At 35.6% G+C, this 22,490-nt stretch overlaps 1 protein-coding gene across 1 annotated transcript in view; it reads right to left on the bottom strand.

Annotated features, from left to right (window-relative positions):
* Nucleotides 1-22,490, bottom strand: part of BBS7 (Bardet-Biedl syndrome 7) — a 38,688-nt gene that overhangs the window by 10,090 nt on the left and 6,108 nt on the right. Inside the window, exons 4-13 of the mRNA XM_052642129.1 lie at nt 21,949-22,124; nt 20,516-20,702; nt 17,462-17,534; nt 16,914-17,030; nt 15,334-15,464; nt 11,434-11,518; nt 10,566-10,668; nt 7,386-7,578; nt 5,962-6,036; nt 3,177-3,242 (exon numbers count right to left, since the gene is read on the bottom strand). Coding sequence (XP_052498089.1) covers nt 3,177-3,242; nt 5,962-6,036; nt 7,386-7,578; nt 10,566-10,668; nt 11,434-11,518; nt 15,334-15,464; nt 16,914-17,030; nt 17,462-17,534; nt 20,516-20,702; nt 21,949-22,124 — 1,206 coding nt within the window. The remainder of the gene's footprint in view (nt 1-3,176; nt 3,243-5,961; nt 6,037-7,385; nt 7,579-10,565; nt 10,669-11,433; nt 11,519-15,333; nt 15,465-16,913; nt 17,031-17,461; nt 17,535-20,515; nt 20,703-21,948; nt 22,125-22,490) is intronic.

The raw sequence follows: 22,490 nt of genomic DNA, 5'->3' as shown, positions 1-22,490 counted from the left end.
TATCCTGAGAATTTAAAGCACTTATAGAAAACTCTAATTCATATAACTGTGAAGACCTAATTTTAGAGGAATTAGAAAGCAGTCCAGCTTCTCTCTCCTGCAGCCCCTTTCAACTCCTCCCTGCTCTAGTTCATGAAACGGACTGTAGAACATCTTGTATTACAAAGGGAGCTTCTTAACTGACATATCAACTCATACTTTCCCTGGCATGTGAGGTGGGGGAAGCAAATCAATGTTTTACCTAAATGGGAAACATAAATAAAAATTTAAAGCAAGATTTTTTTGCAAATGTTACACTAAAAATATTTCTCTTAATGCAAAGAGAGAAAACATAAGAAAAGGATAAAGTATAAAAATACAGGAGGAAAATAAAAAATTCATCTGATAAAGCTGTATCTTTAGGGCTTCTTTTTAAGGGGTAAGCTTAAACTGGCACATAAATTTTTCCACAGTAAATTCATAATTAGTATCAGTTCAGTTCAGGTCAGTCGCTCAGTTGTGTTCGACTCTTTGTGACCCCATGAACCGCAGCACGCCAGGCCTCCCTGTCCATCACCATCTCCCGGAGTTTACCCAAACTCATGTTCATTGAGTCAATGGTGCCATCCAACCATCTCATCCTCTGTTGTCCCCTTCTCCTCCTGCCCTCAATCTTTCCCAGCATCAGAGTCTTTTCAAATGAGTCAGCTCTTCACATTGGGTGGCCAAAGTATTGGAGTTTCACCTTCAGCATTAGTCGTTCCAATGAATATTCAGGACTGATTTCCTTTAGGATGGACTGGTTGGATCTCCTTGCAGTCCAAGGGACTCTCAAGAGTCTTCTCCAACACCACAACTCAAAAGCATCAATTCTTCGGTGCTTAGCTTTCTTTATAGTCTGACTCTCACATCCATACATGACTACTGGAAAAATCATAGCCTTGACTAGACGGACCCTTGTTGACAAAGTAATGTCTCTGCTTTTTAATATGCTGTCTATGTTGGTCATAACTTCCCTTCCAAAGAGTAAGTGTCTTAATTTTATGGATGCAGTCACCATCTGCGGTGATTTTGGAGCCCAGAAAAATAAAGTCAGCCACTGTTTCCATTGTTTCCCCATCTATTTGCCATGAACTGATGGGACTGGATGCCATGATCTGTTTTCTGAATGTTGTAATTAGTATAACACAGGGAATATAGCCAATATTTTATAATAACTATAAACAGAGTATAATTTTTAAAAAAGAATACAATTGTTCATAAATTTTTAAAAAGTCATGTTTTCTCATTATATACTTCATATTCATTATTTTAAAAATCCAAACAATGAAGAAAAATTAGGATTAACATATGAGTCATCTGAAATCCTACCACCTAGAGATGATCATTATTGCTATTTTGATAGTCAACCTTTCATACATCTCTCTATGCAGATGTACAAAAATAAATGCATAATTTCACATGAATAAATTCTATTTATATCATAGACAGCTTTGTTTTTATTTCTAATATCTTCCCTTATCTCTGCCTCTCCTAATACTATCATCTCCCTCCCGCTCACATCCCACCCAAACCTTTCCCCTATTGTATGACCTATCATATCAGACAGCTCTGATTCTTTCTATATATTTCTTCATATTATAGATAATATGTATATACATATATAGAACTTTTATCTGCATTTTGCGTTTTTCATGGAAATTGCTCTATGTTAAAAGCAACAGATCAGCTCATTCTTTCTTGCAGCTGTGCAATATTCTATGGAATGGTTAAACAGCTACTTAATCAAACATTAAATACTGAGTGTTCACTTTGATTCCACCTTTCTGCTTCTACAAACAATGCTGCAGTTAATTATACATATATCTGTGGGTACACTACTATGACTTTATTGCTATGAAATAGATTCCAACAAGTGGGACTATAGCCTATTTTACGAAAGTGGCTTTAACAATTATTTCTTTCAGTTATGACTGACAGTGTCCTTTTCCTCATCCTGTCACTAATGATGCTGCTTTCTCTAAATTTTTGCCAATTTGTTAGACAAGCAGAAACTGGAAGTTCCTTAACCAGATGTGAAAGAGTTATTGTGTAATAGCATGTCTGTTGAAAAAAATCTTACTTTGAGTCTCAGAACATCAGCAACACCAGGAAAAATTTATATAGTCCTTAACTTTTGTATCATAAATGTACCAAAAGTTTTTTTTTTAATCTCACACTAGAAACTAAAACATATTTGTGTGCTAAAAACAGTATTTAATTATAAAAATGATTATCCTAGTACATTGCAAAAGGAAGCCTCAAAGATTTTCCCTGGAATAGATAGATAGTAATGCCATCACTGAATGCAATCAGAAAAATCCAGATAATAGGAAAATACAGGGCAAATGCTCAGAGACTTCAGTAACCAAATTACCTTATTTGGACTATGACTGAATCAAACATTAAATTAAAAGCAAAAACCACTACACTAAACATTTGATGATACTAAAGAATTATTAATTTTTTGGTTTGATAACAGTATTGTGATTAGGTTTAAAAAGAGTTCTTATCTTTTAAACATATATACTGAAATACAAAAAAAATTACATCCTGTATCTGTTTCAAAATAATTTGGAACAGAGTGACAGCATAAATAAGATTGTTATGAATTGATCATTGCTTAAGCAGGAATCATTACTCTTATGTATGTTTGAAACTTTCCATAATAGAAAATTAGAAAAAATATTTCCAGCTAGAGGAAATTTAGGATTGGTAAAAATTTTAGTGAATGTAACTAGTTGCGTGTTAATAGAAGAGATGGTGGTTTGGGCTGAATTAAAATCAAATAGGTGAAGAATCCAGTTGCAAGGCAGGAGACCTGGGTTCAATCCCTGGTTTGGAAAGACGCCCCTGGAGAAGGGAATGGCAACCCACTCCAAGATTCTTGCCTGGAGAATTTCATGGTCAGAGGAGCCTGGAGGACTATATATAGTTCATAGGGTTGCAAGGAGTTGGATATATCTGAGCAACTAAGCACAGCACAGCACAGCACAGAAACCTCAGATTCTCAAAAACAGGTCATTCAAAAGACATCATTCAAAATGCTTGTTTCAGGGAGAAATTTAATGCGAAGAAATGATATTGCATGTTGCAAGACTTACCAAGGAAAAAGAAAGTTTGAACTTTCAAGTAAAGGTAATTTCAAACATTTTTACCTTGAGCTCTAGTCTTGTGGTATTTGCCTGGCACCGGTAAGTGGCGAGGAGAAAATTGTCATTTGACTAGGAATAATTCAGAAGTTGAAGAGAAGAATCAATCCATGTCTTTGAGAATAACAACAGCATTAATAATAGTAACAGCGGTTATCATTTTACTGAGCACCTATCATTTGGGTGGCACTGTGCTATGAGCTTTATGCTTATTCCTATAAACAACTCTATGTGGGAAGTTTTAACAGATGAAGAAAATGGGGCATGAAGGGTTAGGTAATTTTCCTAAAAGCCAGTAAGTAATAACACTGGAATTCAAATTCATATCTATAGCTCAATGCTCTTTCCATCTTGAATTTCTCCCATAATATTTAAAAATATTAATTGTCCTTCCAAAAATTTAACTGATAGTGCAAATTCCTGTTTATATTATAAAGGCAAAAAACATAAATGTTCAGTGTTGAACATATTTGATTTTCACACATACTTACAGACAACTTAGAAAGATCTCATCTATGTATTTCCAGCAAATAGCACAGTGTCAAGTAGACCATAGGCATTCAATACATGTTTGTTGAATAAAATTGGAGAGGTTACTTCATATAATGTAACTTCTTAAAATAGAATAATAAACTACTAAAAACAAAAAAAAGTATTTCTGGGTGCATGAATTGCAAAATCAGACAAAACAACATGAACTATTTGATATGCAATTTTCATGTACTGATATTTTCCTATTTTTAATAAATACCTGAAGAAATAAAAGGAACGCTAATATTAAAAGAAAATTCAAACGTTTTAAACTCAGCAAGCACAGAGGATAAGCCAACTTAAAAATAAACATACTTTTGTGTAATTAAAAACAAATGTTATGTATCTCAGTGTTTACAGATAAAATGACTAATTAAAAGAGATAAAATGTCTGGAGTTAGGTTTGGCATGGGGAGAAGAGGGTAAAGAGCAGAAAACAAGACTGGTCATATGTTAAAGTTAGTGATGAGTTCATGGAGGTGGTGCTATTCTTTTCCTTTCGTATATGTTTGAAATCTCTATAAGATTTGTTTTTTAAGTTATCATTCTAGAAAACAGGTTTTAAATTAGGATAAAATACTCAAATCCTGCATTGATATAAACAGGCTAATTTTTCACTGTAACTTAGGAATTAAAGATCTGAAGTTCATACTAACTTGATTTTTTTTTAATGATCATAAAAACATAGGTCTTAATCTTTTGTATCTTATTCTCAAACAGGGATGGCAAAGCATATATGATAACAATACAATTGCTTTTTGATAAATCTCTTATCAAAAAAAAGTTTTACTCTGAAATTATTTTGAAAATTATTCCCTAATATAACTATCAACTTTGTTCTTTATCTATTCTTTCTGTCCTTCTCTTTTTAATGCCAGTTCTAGTCACACTTTCTTCTCTGGCTTGCCTTCCCCAGACTTTCTCTGTACCCTAACTTTTCCTCAGGAGCTGAACCTAGTGCCGAGACTGCTAGTCAGCTAGTACCAACATAGAGAGAAGTGAACGGCAAACGCATCTGAAAGCTCGGCTATGGGCTCATCCCGGGGAACTCTGCACAGAGTAGGTGTTCAGTAAATGTCTACTGAATGAAGGGTAAGCAAGAGTCAGTAAGAGATAGTGTGGAAAGGCAGGCAGATGGAACAGATTGTGTTTAACTGTAGGAGTGTGTGAAACTATATAGCATTTGAAGAAATTGTAAGAACTTCAGTTTGGCAGAAATCATGTGCCTGGGAGGGAAGGTAGCAGCTGGTGAGAGATTAAGTTGGAGTTGTAATCAGAGCTGAATTATGGAAAGCTTTTATGGTACAGTGAGAGGTCTAGACTTACATGCAGCTCAGGAAAGGCTTTAAAAGGTTGTGAGAAGAGGAATGACACAGTGATGTTTGTATTTTAGGAAGGCCTCTTGGACGGAAGTGCATAGCATCTCCTGTGACTGAGAGGCAATACTGAAGGCAGAGAAACTGGTGGATACAAGCAAGCTGGTGGTTCAAGCAAGCATGGTGAGAGCTGGAAGGTTAACAGAAGTAGAATGAAGCAAAGTAGACAGCTAAGAGCAAGGGAGTGAGAACTGGCAGAAATCAGTGACTACAGTAGTCTCCCCCTTATCTGTGGTTTTGCTTTTTGGGGTTTCAGTTACCCATGGTCAACTGTGGTCTGAAGATATTAAATAGAAAATGCCAGAAAGAAGCAACTCATACGTTTTGCTTACAGAATCACATACCATTCTGAGTAGTGTGATGAGAACTTGTAACATCCCACTCCATCTCATCCAGGACATGAATCAGTCCTTTATCCTGCATATTCATGTCATACATGCTACCTGCCCCTTACACTTAGTAACCATCTCTGTTATCAGATGACATGTTGTGTTCAGGTAACCCATGTTTTACTTAATAATAGCTCCAAAGTGCAAAAGTAATGATACTGAAAAAAACACAGTATTATTCAAGGGTTCTTTACTATTTATAATTTCAAGCATCCACTGGGGCTTTTAGAATGCACAGTATCTCCAGCAGATAAGAGGGAGGGATCCACTATAATTGGATTAAACAGATCAGAAAAAAGGAAAGAATTTAAAAGACAACACTCCAGTTTCTGGATTATATGAATACAGAGAAAGAGAATATAAACAGCTTTTGAGGGAAAGGTTATGGAAGGAAATATTGAAGGAACAATGACCCTAATAGCATTTACAGGTTTCATACAAAATGGCATAATGAAAATGAAAGCATCTAAAGAATTCTTTATATTTTTTACTCACCTCAGAATCACAGCTGCTAAAGCTGACAACAGCAGAATTTTTATCCACATCAAGTAAATCTATTGGAACATCACTCTACAATCAATATTAAAAGGAAAAGAAAGGTTCAGGTAGAAAACTAGAAATTTTTCAACCCATATTTTCTTTTAGGGTTTTCTTTGGTTCTAGTTTATGTTAATCTCTAAATATGAGAGTATGAACTCTCTAAACTTATATTTGATAATATGTACTTCTAGAAAATAAATATAATATGAATAAATGTCATATTATAACTTATTTTTCTAATTTGGATTAATCAGAGATTACAGATTTTAATCTCTCACTGCTCTTTTTAAAGTATAGTCTTCTTAGGCCTTTCTGTCAGTGCTAAAAATGCTACCATGGGCTACATATGGTCATGTTTATTATGCATGCTTGCATGATAAGTCGCTTCAGTCATATCGACTCTTTGTGACCCCATGGACTGTATCCTGCCAGGTTCCTCTATCCCTGGGATTCTCCAAGCAAGAATACTGGAATGGGTTGCCATGCCCTTCTCCAGAGGATCTTCCCGACTCAGGGATTGAACCCGAGTCTCTTATATCTCTTGTATTGGCAGGCGGGTTCTTTACCACAAGTGCCACCTGGGAAGCCCATGCTTATTTATAGCAGTTCATTTTTATAATTTTTTATTTCACCTGTAACACAGAAAGAGGGTGATTTTTAATCTACTCTGGAGAGTTAACTTCTAGGACAATGAGTTTGCACTGTGCTCTATATAAGTGATGCACCTAGAGTTGTTCAGTGTAGCAGTCCCAGAGCTAACATTACTCAAGAGAAATTTCTACCTTCAAGTTTTAATTAATAATCCTCCCCCTCCCCCATATCTTTTCAAACTTTGTCTTCTTCCTCCTCTTTACTCTTATTTTCCATTTATCCTACTATCATCCTTTTCCACTCTCTTCTAGTGTAAGAAAAAAAATAATTAAATAAATTGAAAAATGGTGCTATACATTATTATCTCTAGGTTTCACCCTTCGAAATCATCTGCTTTGCCTATTGACCTAGCTGGAAACTGATGGTTAATGAGCAGTCTGTACTGTAAACTCTTACTTCAGTATTTGGAACTTAAAGATCCTATTCAGGATATTAAATATTGAAGTTTTACAAATCACATCTCTGTTAAAATTTTCCTAAAGGCTCCAAAGAACAAAATCCTAAATGTCCTTCCTTAATCTTTCTGAAACTTAAGTTCACCAGCCTTTTGTTTAATATGTATAGGGTGAAAGTAAAGATATATTTAAATAATCTATAAGTAAACTGATTATCTAATGGAAGATTAAGATAAATGTTTAAAATCGCTGTCTAAAACTAAAAGTGTCCAAAATAATTAGTGGACACTAAAATATATCCAGTCATAAAACAAAGAAATTATGCATACTTACCTGTATTAAGACATTATCTATCACTGTCTGCACCTCTAAGATAAGGCTGTAGCTGGCATCATCTTTATTTAATGTAAACTTGTCATTTACACTAAATGAAGGTACTGCTGATTTTGCTTTGCTTGACTGAGAAGACTGCTGATATTTCTCTCTCTCCTGTAGCACTTTATACTGCAGCTGTTCCAATTCACTCCTAGATGAAAATATAGAACTTCATCACCTATAACCATTTGAGGTCCTCAGAATGTTTACAAAAATTTGACAGACATTTACTCCTGCAAAACGGATTTTTTTAATTGGTTGCACTTGAACTATAACACAAATAGAAACAAAATTTTTGCTTCTATCACTGACCAACTGGTTCCATATTATCTATCTATAATCTAAAAACTAAAATATCTTCTCAGCCCCATACCAGCAATATTAATAAAGAGTTGTAAGAATCAAGGCAAGCTGCAAATACACATGAGTCTGGCTTCAGTTACATGTAGTACTAATCAGAAGACAAACTGATTGTTCTGGGGTAGAATAACTTATATTTAATGAGAAGAAACAAAATGTGTGAAATCAATAAACATGTACCTTTCAGAGAAACATTAGAGCAGACAGACAACAAAGACTGCAGAGTATCAACGATAATCATGAGCCAGCTGAAGTTCCAAGTGCTAGAGACTGAACTGTGCAGGCACTGCTTTCAGTTGCTCTAGTTAAAAGGAAAGGCCAAATGCAAACGAAGCAAACAGTAACTGGGAGAGAACAATATGAGGTTTAGCTACCTCGAGTTTAGGGGGAAAGTCTGAGAAGGATCTTGGAAGAGATTTGTGCAATTAACCAAGGAAAAGATTCATTCACTCAAGAAATATTTACTGAGTGACTCTATGAACAAAACAGACATAACCTTCTCATAAGCATACATTCCAGTGAAATCAGGAAGGAGTTGACTTAGTTATAAATATAAGGTATAGTACTGAGGTCATAAGATTGCAATTCATTAACTCTACTTGGTATCCTTACTGCAGAATATTAGAACTTTCTCTCCTAGTGACTCTGGTGAACTGGTTTGTGGTGAACTGGTGGTGAGGCTTTAGTGAACTAGTACTTGTGGCAATTTGTTGCCTCAAAAACTTCTGTAGCAACTACCACCAAAAAAAGATTAACTTTCACTCCCCCAAGAAGTTGGCAAGGGCTGAAGTAAGGAGAATAATCATTAAAAGTTGCACGCACCTATGGACACCTTATCTTTGACAAAGAAGGCAAGAATATACAATGGAGAAAAGACAATCTCTTCAACAAGTGGTGCTGGGAAAACTGGTCAACTACTTGTAAAAGAATGAAACTAGATTACTTTCTAACACCATACACAAATATAACCTCAAAATGGATTAAAGATCTAAACGTAAGACCAAAAACTATAAAACTCCTAGAGGAGAACATAGGCAAAACACTCTCCAACATAAATCACAGCAGGATCCTCTATGACCCACCTCCCAGAATATTGGAAATCAAAGCAAAAATAAACAAGTGGGACCTAATTAAAATTAAAAGCTTCTGCACAACAAAGGAAACTATAAGCAAGGTAAAAAGACAGTCTTTAGAATGCGAGAAAATAATAGCAAATGAAGCAACGAACAAAGAATTAATCTCAAAAATACACAAGCAACTCCTGCAGCTCAATTCCAGTAAAATAAAAGGCCCAGTCAAAAAGTGGGCCAAAGAACTAAATAGACATTTCTCCAAAGAAGACATACAGATGGCTAACAAACACATGAAAAGATGCTCAACATCACTCATTATCAGAGAAATGCAAATCAAAACCACAATGAGGTACCATCTCATGCTGGTCAGAATGGCTGCTATCCAAAAGTCTACAAGCAATAAATGCTGGAGAGGGTGTGGAGAAAAGGGAACCCTCTTACACTGTTGGTGGGAATGCAAACTAGTACCGCCCGTGTGGAGAACAGTGTGGAGATTCCTTAGAAAAACTGGAAATAGAACTGCAATATGACCCAGCAATCCCACTGCTGGGCATACACACCGAGGAAACCAGAATTGAAAGAGACACGTGTACCCCAATGTTCATCACAGCACTGTTTATAATAGCCAGGACATGGAAGCAACCTAGATGTCCATCAGCAGACAAGTGGCTAAGAAAGCTGTGGTACATATACACAAAGGAGTATTACTCAGCCATTAAAAAGAATACATTTGAATCAGTTCTAATGAGGTGAATGAAACTGGAGCCTATTATACAAAGTGAAGTAAGCCAGAAAGAAAAACACCAATACAGTATACTATCACATATATATGGAATTTAGAAAGATGGTAACGATAACCCTGTATGCAAGACAGCAAAAGAGACACAGATGTATAGAACAGTCTTCTGGACTCTGTGGGAGAGGGCGAGGGTGGGATGATATGGGAGAATGGCATTGAAACATGTAAATTATCACATGGGAAACGAATTGCCAGTCCAGGTTCGATGATACAGGGTGCTCGGGGCTGGTGCACTGGGATGACCCAGAAGGATGGGATGGGGAGTGAGGTGGGAAGAGGGTTCAGGATGCGGAACACATGTACACCCGTGGCAGATTCATGTCAATGTATGGCAAAACCAATACAATATTGTAAAGCAAAAAAATAAAAAAAAAAAAGTTTCAGCAACTCCCACTTCTTTACTATATGAAGCAATTTTCCCTGAGGCCCTTGTCATAGGACTTGTCAAACTGAACAGGCTGTGAAAGTGATCCCTGTGTCTAAAGGAGTTAACATTACTCATTTCCAGAAACAAAACTTATAAGCCAAAGTATAGATTCAGAAAGGTCCACAATAGCAGTGAATATTAGAATTAATGAGGAATGGAGCCATCTATACTGGTTACTTTCTAATGTCTATAAAAAAAACACTCTATAATAGACAAATGCAAAAACATATTCTTAGGTTTTTCTTAGATTTTTGATCTAAATACACATAAAAAGTGTATTTCTAACTCCAAATATTAATCAGCACTTACTGCTAATGTTCTCAAATGGATAAACTTTCACTTAAAAAGGTGATAAATTAATTAATTATATAATTTCTTCCAGTAAAATATACAGTACCAATAAGTAATAAAGAAAACAACAATCACATACTTCATGAAATGAAAAAAAAAAAAAAAGGCAAACCCAAATCCAAAATTACCGTAAAGAAGAAATTTTATTCTGCATCTCCTGATTAAATTTTATTTCTTCTCCTGGTCCACTTTCCTTATGAACAGGCTCTGTTGTCAGACCTGTAACCCAGCCTGCAGAGATGAATTAAATCGTGCACCATTAAGTGCTGCCAGTGTTAAACCCCAAATGCATGCCCCTTTGTCCACCAACATCAACCTCATTTAGTTTTGGACTTATTCTTTTTCAAAAAAGCATAAGCAAAACAAAACAAAAAAAAACAAAAGAAATCAAGCTGGAAGATATTCAAACTATAAGGAAATTACTTCGGATACCATTTTTGCTTTGCCTGAAATACTGTAATACTGCAATTAAAGAAATCCTTCTTAATTTGTAACTTTAGCTTTCAGCGATGAAATAAGTCAACATAGTCTAGCAAATGCAAAAAAGAGCTGATGAGTAAGAGTTGCCTTTCAAAAATTACTTTCACGGAAAGTTAAAATCTCATATAACTATTGTGAAAATCCAAAAATGACCAACTCAAAAGAAAGCAAGTTTTATAAGAAATGTACATAGTAACAAAACAAACTAAATTTCAGTAAAAAATAATTTTTAAGTCAAAGGATATCATTTAATTTTCAAAGATACTAAAGATATACTAAACATTTTTAAAAAGCATTAATAAAGAGATTATTTTATAAATCAATAACACTCCTTTCTTTCTTATTTTTAACCAATAAAGCTTTTAATGCTATAGGTAAGGGATACTTACTAATAAACTGAAAAAAAAAATCAAAAGCAATTTATCAAATTTACATATCTTTAAAAGCAGTTTATCAAATTTATATTTTTTATGATTGATTCTTTCAACTAGCTATTACCATTTCCATTTACCTTACCTGAGTATGTGGATACCACGATTTCATCATAGCCGTCTTTCCCTACACAGCCACCCTGGATTGATGTGACACTCTCAGACAACGTCTACAATGAATTTAAGATCAAGCACGTCATCAATAAAATTTCACAAAGTTAAATAAGCTACAAAGCTTATTTTCCTATCTCCAAACATTAAATATATTTTTACTGAATACTTATTTGAAGACACTGAGATTGGAAAGGTGAAAATCCTGTACAAGTGGCCAGAAATTCCAGTGTTTTTCAGTATGAGGAAAGGAGACTGAAAATGACTCACGTATCTGTGTGTACCACTCAGCTACAGTAGTCATTAATAAGCAAAGATCATTTATTTATATAAAGAATTTATTTTTTAAAAAACATTATATAAGCAAAACTCTTAACACATTTAGTTTATCTGAATTCCACAGACCACCTCTCATGTGTTTTCTCCAAGTAGCTTTTTAGAAGAACAAAGAAAATGGTAGCTAACATGGGACCTTTAGGGAATTTGCTATTATGGAGAGAAACCCTGTTTTTCAGGAGTTTGTATCTCTTTAAAGCAATACTTCCCAAACTTGTCTGACAATAATTACTTGGATAAGTCAACTAGGAATCTGTTCTTAACAAACACTCTAGGTCAGTGGCTTTCAAGCTATTTGAAAAGTAATCAATAAGTTTTATACTGCAATCTGGTATACTTCACATATGAACATAGACAACAACAGGAATAACTTAAAAGGCTTAAATATTGTATTCTATATTGTACTCTGATATATTCTAATCTATTCTCTTTCTTTAAGGAAAAAAATGGGCTGGCAACCCGTTAATGGGTTTGACCAGCAGCTCTGCTAGGTAACTCTTACTAGGCAAAGCCCAAAGCCATTGTTCTAAAGGAGAAGGTAGAGGGAATGGACACCAGCATCAAAAATGCTAGTCGTCCTCACCCTCCCTGTAGAAGGCAAGCCACTGAGCTATTCCGCAAATCACACTATCTTAGCTGTTTCTGAGCCAATTACCTGAAGGTTTCAAGTAACAGAGGTTTGATTAAATATCTGCATGAAATTAGGCTCATAAGTGCATTTTGTTTCCCTTTGGCCATGCTGTATGGCTTGTAGGATCTTAGTCCCCCTACCAGAGATTGAACCCATGCCCCCTACAATAGAAGCATAGAGTCCTAACCACTGGACTGCCAGGGAAGTCTTTAGTATAAGTGCATTTTTAATGAGTGTCCCAGTGTACTTAATATACACTAGAATTCTTTGAAGTTTTTTGTTCATGTTCCTGCTAAAGTTAATTCTGAAAAAAACAAAACTGCATCCATTCCTGTGTACATTTTTCAACTTTCAGATTTTCATCATTACTATATTTAAATTATTTAACTTTTAGTCTTTGCTTTCTGACTTCTGAAGTTTTTTTTATCTTGCTCAGGATATTCTCTTATCACCAATATTATAAGGGTTATGTTCTTATTATTTCATTATGTTACTGTTTTCAGCCATCTTCCTTTTTTCTCTGCCTTCTGCCTCCCCGCCCTCCCTCCCTTATCTTCTTTTATCTGTCTATTTTTGGTGGCGCTGGGTCTCTGCTGCTGCTTGTGCTGCTGCTAAGTTGCTTCAGTCGTGTCCAACTTTGTGCGACCCCAGAGACGGCAGCCCACCAGGCTCCCCTGTCCCTGGGATTCTCCAGGCAAGAACACTGCTTGTGGGCTTCCTCTAATTGCAGAGAATGGGGGCCGCCCTTTGTTGGCGGGCGGGGGCTATCCCTGCAGGGAGGGGCTTCCCTTGCTGCGGAGCACAGGCTGGAGGCACATGGGCTTCAGCAGTTGCGGCTCATGGGCTGAGCTGCTCCGAGGCATGTGGCGTCTTCCTGGAGCAGGGATTGAACACATGTCCCCTGCGTTAGCAGGAGGATTCTTAACCACTGGAGCAACAGGGAAAACCCCTCAAGTGACTATTAATTATAACTTACTCTCTCCTCACTTAGAAGTACCTTATTTAACCTAATGTACTCAGGAAAAGTTAGAAAATTTAAAAAAACTATAATTTCTACATTTTTTTGCCAATACAACATTTTAATGAAGTTCATTTACTTTATGAAATTCAAGCATCTTTTTATAAAAGTCCTAGACTTGTAGAATTAGTTAATTCAACTTATATTTTGTAAAACCAGTCACAAACCATAAAACAAGAGATCCTAGGCAACACAGTATGGACATGGTTTATGTAAGTAACAACACAGAATGCTAATTAGGGGAATTCACAAAAAAAGACCTTGGTCATGGTTCAAAATATTGGTGAGTAAATATATAAGTTTAAGTTAAAATGTGATGTTTAGGATTCCCCAGGTGGTCCAGCGGTTGTGAGTCTACCTGCCAATGTAGGGGACACAGGTTCGATTCCTGCCCCAGGAGGACTCCACATGCTGTGGAGCAACTAAGCCCTTGCACCACAATCCCTGAGCCCACACCCCACAACTACTGAAGCCTGCACACTTAGACCCACGCTCTGCCACAAGGGAAGCCACCACAGTGAGAAGCCCACGCACCCCAATTAGAGTAGCCCCCACTCGCTGTAACTGGAGAAAGCCTGCATATGGCAACGAAGACCCAGTGCAGCCAAAAATAAATTAATTAAAAACATATTTTTAAATGCAGTGTTTAAGGTATATGCATATTATCTTTTAATGATCTGCTCCTTAACTTGTTTGATTAACCAACTGTCAATCCAGACTGTGTCAAACAAGAGGACTTGTCCTGATTAGAAAGACAGCAAAGTGAGTGACATCAGGAATCAAGTTGAGACAACAAATTTGCAGCTTTAACATAATGTGAAAGCAGTACCTCTATCATCAAACAAACAGAAGAAAGACTTGAAAGACAGGAATCCTTAGTGCCACACCTGGCAGAGGGGACACACGCTATGTCATTATTGGCATTTGGAAACGAAGTCAAAGAGATTTGAGGTCTAAATAGGGAAGTTTCCCAAGGGTTAATAAGAAAAACTAAGAGATCCCCAAATAGGATCATTATGTATGTTTAAGCCTAAACTATTATTTGCATCATTAACAAGGTGACTTTTTATACCAAAGTAAGATGAATATGAAATATATCTAGAAAATATGTTGTATAACGTTTTTATCCCCATATTATCTATATAATACTTTACTTTATCTGTGCATCAAAACATCTGTATTTACTGACATGCAATTAAAGTAGGTACTGGGAGAACTTCTACCACAATTAGAGAAACTAGACAAAGAAAGAAAAGTTGATACTGAGTTGTGGCTTTTTGTTGTTCTTAAACAGCCTCAACACAAAATGCATGAGGCAGAAGAGGGAAACCCTGGGCAGGAGAACACCACTTTATGAAAATGAAAGATTGGGATAAAGAAGCCTAATTATGCTTAAAATTTGTGAGCTAAAAATTACTCTTATCTAGTATTTCTTCTTATACAGTGGACCTTGGGTGACTAAAAGTGAAATTGCTACTTTGCCCTCTCTGTTTAAGGATATTTTTTATATCATCTTAACAATATGAAGTTTATTCTCCAAACCTTATTACTTTAAAACAACACAATCTCATTTATGTTACCCAAACATATAAATGTCACTCCTATAATATATTATGCGTTATAGAAACTAAGGTAAAATATTTAATACTCTAGATATAGAATATTTAGAAATCAAATGAAAAAGTAATTTATTGTTTAGCTTGAGGGCAATATCTATTATTCAAACATAAGAGCAGTCTAGACAAGATTTTGATAATATCAAAGCAGCAATATTTTAAGCCAAACACAAGATTTTAACATAATCATTTAAGAAAACACAAACTGTCAGCCATTTCTATAATTGTTTGATGAAATATAAACATATATAGTCTTCTTAAAAATGAACTTACATGATCAAATCGTAGAACAGGCTCATTGGCATTATCAAAACTATATACTTCCACCATTCCATCATCTCTTCCAACAAGTAAATCTTTAACCCCATCACCCACAATGTCAAAGCTGTCAACACACAAAATACCTTTAAAAAAAGGTAAGTGATAAATCAGCAATAATACTGATATTGCAGTCAAATATACTAACTATGAATGAAAAAAATCTATATATCAGAGTAGGGAAAAAAAAGTAAATTACAACTATAGCAATAACTTCCTAATTCAATTCCCTGTCTTTAATTTCAACCTGTTTGCTGGCAAATCCACTCTCTATGGAGTGTTTTTGTTTTAGTTTTGGTAAATTAGATCACATCATATTCCCGCTTACAGTTTTCCAATGACTCTCCACTGCACCTAGACTAAAATTCAAACCCTTTACCAAGGCTCCCAAGGACCACCTCCATGACTTGGCCTTAGCCTACCTCTGACTTCATTTCATGCCGTATTTAGCCACACTGGTCTTCCTTCTGCTCCTCAAATGAACAGAATTCATCTCTGCCTCAAGCTCTCTGCCTTTATTTTTTCCTCTTCCCAGACATTGTTTTCCCTTAAATGTTTTGCATTGTTAACACATTTCCTCATCAATCGGATTTCATGCTGTACTTATAAGCAGCCATCCAAATTTACCAAGTCAGATAAAAATTCCCCTTAGAAAGGTATAAATTCCTTAAAAAAAAAAAGGAATATTCTCTGATCTCACTGTACTTCTTTGACTCATACCAAGTACTCCCAAATTGCAATTAATTCTCTACAGCAAACAATGAAAATCGGATTTGAGCAGAGATTGATGTCATAGATAAACATTAGCCCATAAAAGCCTGCTAAGTCACTTCAGTCGTGTTTAACTCTGTGTGACCCCACAGACGGCAGCCCACCAGGCTCACCCGTCCCTGGGATTCTCCAGGCAAGAACCCTGGAGTGGGTTGCCATTTCCTTCTCCAGTGCCTATCCATCCCAAATTACTATTAGTATGTCGTGTGTGTGCTCAGTAGTTATGTCTGACTCTTTCTGACCCCTTGGACTGTAGCCCACCAGTCTCCTCTGTCCATGGGATTTTCCAGGCAAGAATACTGGAGTGAGCTGCCACATTCTACTCCAGAGGATTGTCCTGATCCACAGATTGAATCGGTATCTCTTATGTTCCCTGCACTGGCAGGTGGATCCTTTACCACCGAGCCACTTGGGAAGCCCCATTAGTACATCTTACTCTAAAAAATTACAGCAAAACTGATAGACCTGCTAAATAAACAAATAGTAAATAAACATGAGGTGGCTCTGTAAATTGCTAGGTCTGCTCTGCCTTACGGATAAAGGAAACAGGATGAACTATACAATGCAGGTTGGTCTATCTATCTATCTATCTCTGTGGCCAAGCACCATGCAGCAGGCATGGTCTTAGTTCTCTGACCAAGATCAAACTCATGCTCTTGAAAGTGAAAGCATGGAGTCCTAACCACTGGACTGCCACGGAATTCCCAGGCTGTTTTATTCAATAATCACTAAAATTCAGAATCTGAGTTACATAAAAAACATACCTCCCCTCTTTTTCTCATTTCGAATTTCCCACTTGTGTATTGGTTTGGATGTAGTGATCTGAATAAGCCCAAGTTTTCCATCTGATGTTCCAAACAAAAGGTCTTCTCCAGAGTCACCTAGTTACAGTTAAAAGTCAACATATTATGGTTATCTCACAGCTCACACTATTCCTTTAAAATTAAAATACTTTCATATATATTGGCTTTCCTATAAAAACCTCATTTAAAATATTATGAAAAGACAGATTTTAATTAATTTACTTATTTTAGAAAGATGGTTATACATTTGCAGAATTTTATAACCATAAGAGATGGTTTCCTCATCAAGTAATCTTAAGATGAGGAAACTGAAAAGCCAAGTTCAGTGACTCATTACTGTTAGCTACTGGCAAGTTAGAAGACAACTTTCTCTATTTCAGTTCAAGTTCTTTTTATAGTTTCCCATTTCCACTTAACATATAGTTAAATGATTAAAACCCTGAAACATCTAAACTTAAATAACATAACTCACTCCCTTATTTGATTGTCAAAAATTAAACCCTGATTACCACCATTTCCATTGTGTAGGGCTAAAACAGTAGGTGGGCCAGGAACTTCAATTTCATACGTCACATCAGATCCCTGAAGGAGAACAAGTATTTTAAAACTAAAACAGAATACAAATTGAAAATACTGATAATAAAATGATTCACAGATAACATCAATATTCATATAAAGAACTCTAGAATAGAACAATTGAAAAAAACTAGATTGTGAATATTAACTTTTGTTAGCAACTTTGCACACTGACTCATTTTATACGGGCTCATTGGAAAAGACTCTGATGCTGGGAGGGATTGGGGGCAGGAGGAGAAGGGGACGACAGAGGATGAGATGGCTGGGTGGCATCACTGACTCGATGGACATGAGTTTGAGTAAACTCTGGGAGTTGGTGATGGACAGGGAGGCCTGGCGTGCTGTGATTCATGGGGTCGCAATGAGTTGGACAAGACTGAGCAACTGAACTGAACTGATATATATATAATAAAGAGAGCAAGGAAATAAGTATTTCAAATATTCTCCACTTTGAATAATTTTCACTTTAGGTACTTTGCATGAAAACTTGACACTGGTAAATTTCCCTATCAAAACTTTCTAGGAACAACGTTTATCTTCTGTCCTAACTTGGGGCACATTCAAACAGACTCAAAGCTACTTCCTAAGGAAAATTCTGGCCTTGCCTTTCTGTATCTCCAAAACCCACTCTAGTAAGAGGCAGAATTCCCTGCTATTTAGATAAGAAAACAAGTTAAATTCTGTCTTTTTTTCAATTTTGTCACCTATAATGCTTTAATTTGGTGCATAGTATTTGTGAAGCTGTTAAAGAATGAGATAGAATATTAAATTCACATAGAAAAAATATGATAAATCTCTCAATGAAGAAACATTTGCAAAATTACAGTAAATCTGATATACCATTTTGTTTAAACATTTTAAATACATATAGAATATATGAGTCATATGCTTTATACCTTATTTAGAATAACATTAAATATTCACAGATATCTGTATCTAACTATATAAACACAAACTGTTTTAAAAGGCTACCTTTGGGGGTAATGGATTGCATACAGAGGCAGAGGGGAAGTAGGGAAAGAGTGTGCAGGTCAGAGGAAAGATTTCAAGTTTTTACTTTCCACAGTAAGCACATGGGTCACTGGTTAAACAAAGCAGGGTCCTAGAATTCAGTCAGGTCAATTTCTAAATGGATGTGAGCCAGCTCCTATTAAAAGCCTTACTCAAACAACTCATATTGGGGAGCATAGGCTAGGGGAGAGATCAGTCATTCATGCTGCTAGAGAGAACCTTGAACATTACTTTAGTCACCCATAGGGGAAAAAAAAAGAACTGATGTCTAAACATACAGCTGTTCATTTTGCTGTACAGCAGAAAGTAGCACAACATCCTAAAGCAAATAAACATCAATAAAAATTAATTTTAAAAAAGGGGGGCTGATGCTAACAAATGGCCATCTGGTAGTACAGAATAAATAGTTATACTTTTTGCTCAATTGCACCATCATCATCCTAAATTTTGATCCAATTAATTCATCCATTATATTTACATTTAAACTTTTATTATATTTTTACCATTTACATTTAAACTTTGTTTTATGGGTCCTGGGTGTGTGTGTATGTGTGTGTATGAGAGAGTGGGTTTATTTTATTGAAAGTAACTTTCAGAATTCTTTGGTGGTCCAGTGGTTAGGACGTTGCACTTTTTCACTGCCAAGGGTCTGAGTTCAATCTTTGGTCAGGGAACTAACATCCCACAAGCTGCACAGCAGGGTCAAAAAAAAAAAAGTCACTTTCAAGAAGACAGTTGTAACTAGTATTATTAATAACAATGGCCTTAAGTAGTTGCTTTAGCCAATCACAGTTTTTAATAAAAATATAAAGATAATAAATGATTTTTCAAATATTTACTGAGTGCTTATTCTGTTCAACATAGTGTCATAAATGCTGGATAAACTCAAATGATACAATCTTGATCTCAACTCTCCCTTGTTAAAGCCTAACACCTTCTCCCCAACCCAACTTCCTCTTTTAGTTTGATTTTTTGGGAGAGAGGAGGGTGATAGACACATTCAGAAAACTAAGATCATGGCATCCAGTCCCATAACTTCATGGCAAACTGATGGGGAAACAGTGGCTGACTTTATTTTTCGGGGCTCCAAAATTACTGCAGATGGTGACTACAGCTATAAAATTAAAAGACGCTTGCTCCATGGAAGAAAACAACCTAGACAACATATTAAAAAGCAGAGGCATTACTTTGTCAACAAAGGTCTGTATAGTCAAAGCTATGGTTTTTCTAGTAGTTATGTATGGATGTGAGAGTCAGACTATAAAGAAAGCTGAGTGCCAAAGAATTGATGCTTTCAAACTGTGGTGTTGTAGAAGACTCTTGAGAGTCCCTTGGACTGCAAGGAGATCAAGCTAGTCCATCCTAAAGGAGATCAGTCCTAAATATTCACTAGAAGGACTGATGCTGAAACTGAAACTCCAATACTTTGACCACCTGATGCAATGAACTGACTCATTAGAAAAAACCCTGACACTGGGCAAGATTGAAGGCAGGAGGAGAAGGGGACAACAGAAGACGTCACTGATTTGATGGACATGAGTTTGAGCAAGCTCCGGGAGTTGGTGATGGACAGGGAAGCCTGGTGTGCTGCAGTCCATGGGGTCACAAAGATGACTGCGAGACTGACCTGAACTGAGGGTGATAGATGGGAAAAAAAATAAAAGTGGGGAAGTAAACGTAGTAAAGGTACTACATTCTGATTAAACTAACTCAGATATCATGTGTGGGTTGAAAGGGAGAAAAGTCTTTTTTCCATATATGCCTCTCTAAAAACTTGCTAAAGATTTCAACACATTTGCCTCAAGTAAAAAAAAAAATAAAGTTAGTCAAGTAAAACATTAAAAAATTTTCAGATATAGTTTTAAGATATTTAAAGTGGTAGTGGTCACTAAAGTAATTTATCTCAATTATACATTGTTCATCAATATTTACATACCTAAATTATGAAAAACTATAAAAATGCAAATAACAGTAACCTGTAAAACTCGGAGTACTCTGTCCTGGCAGGCCAACACTGGTACTTCACGAAGTAGTCTTTCCACTGGAAGGCAGATGACATCATTGATTTTGTCCCCAGAAAGGTAATAATGTTGGTCTTTGCAGTCACAATAATGGTTATAGATGTAACTTGCACTGAGAAAAAGGTCTGAGCCGGATATGTGCCTGAGAGTATGAAAAGTAATTTAAGACATCCACATTTTAAAAAAGAAGCATAGGAAACTCCTGAATTATTTTCAGAGATGAAAAGTTTATTTATTTACAGTTTACTATCATTGTATCATAGACTCAGAGAACACTGTTTGTTTTCATTTCCCATACTTATTCTAGTCTTTTGGTATAGCCATGATTTTGAAAGCTGAAAATGAGGTTCTTAAGGCCTTGGGCTTCTCAAAAATTGAGTTCAGAAAAACTGTAAATGAAGACAGGATAACGGTAATTCACCTGTCTACAACTGAAGACAGTTAATATATCAAAAAGTAGGGTTTTTTTTAATGTGTACTTGAGCGAAGCACTGTCCTAAGTGACTTAAATATATTAGCTCAATCCTCCTAACTCTATAAACTAGGAACAATTATTCCTAGTTTATACAATTATCCCTTTTTAAGGGGAATAATATTAATAAAATGTTAAGTAACTTGCCTAAATGCACAGTAGACAGTAGACTGGATTGCAACTCAGGCAGCTTTAACTCTACAGTTATCTTTCTTGCATGTTCAGCCATTCAGTTGTGTCTGACTCTTTGTAATCCCATGGACTGTAGCCCACTAGGCTACTCTGTCCATGGAACTTTCTAGGCAAGAATACTGGAATGAGTGAATGAGTTGCCATTTCCTACTCCATATCTTTCTTAGTACCACACTAAATAGAATAAGGCTATCTAAACTGAATCTACCTGAAACTAAATAATAAACAGTGGAAAAAAATGATTTCATTAGAATTTTAACTTGAAAAAAGAAATAATAAGTTCATTTAAAATTACAGTTAATAAAATTTAGATAATAATCATCACTATATTCTAATTCTTAGAATGAATCAAGTTTTCATTGCGGGAGGTAAAATATTTGACAAAAATTATATACTAATATATTATTTTCACCAGATAGCTATCATCACCTATGATCATAAAGAGGATATTTATTTGAATGTAAATATCTAGAGAGTTCTTTCACTTCTTCTACACTTCGATTATGAATCATAACTGAATACAAATACTACAAATGTCTTGAAAAGATTTCAATAACCAGTTGATTATGTATTGATTCCAGGTCAAATTCAATTTTTGACTCATAAAGTATTTTTAGTTATTTCCTAGATAACCTATTAAGATATGATACTTAATCAGATGTTTGTCATCTATCCAAAATATTGTAAATGTACATGTAAAAATAAAAAGAAAGAATAAACATACATAGCTTTAATGCTTTCAGTGAGGTTTGTTTCAAAAGAGAGGAACTGTTTTCCTCTCTTTGTGAAGCCTCTAATTTCAGATCCTGCAGCAATAAAAATTTTCTCCTGGGGTGCATTAAGAACCCCTCCTAGTTCCAATCTTGCAATCTTCTGCCCAGGTAAAGTCTTGAACACTGTCTGCAAAAATTGTTAAGGGAAAAATTAAGTACACAAACTTATTGCAAATATTTTCCTTTACCATAAAAATGTAGTGCTTTTAAACTTACAAAAGTTTATAGTTTTACTATATAGGAACACCTGTAGGTACAAATGTGCTTACTTCAACCATCTTGTGGAATTTTTTGCGAAATATCTTCAAACTTTATTCCCAACACATATTTCAATAACATCATTAAAATCTAAATTCTTTCAACTCAAAGTAGGGCTCACTAAGCAGCAGCACAGCATCACTTTCCTTTTAGAAATTCAGACCCTCAGGCTCAACTGTAGACCTACTGAATGAGAATGTGCACTTTACCAAGACTCCCCATCTGGTTCTAATGG

Source organism: Budorcas taxicolor, chromosome 6 (assembly GCF_023091745.1).
Source record: "Budorcas taxicolor isolate Tak-1 chromosome 6, Takin1.1, whole genome shotgun sequence".
NCBI classification, from domain to species: Eukaryota; Metazoa; Chordata; class Mammalia; order Artiodactyla; family Bovidae; genus Budorcas; species Budorcas taxicolor.
This window is presented reverse-complemented; position numbering and strand designations above follow the sequence as displayed.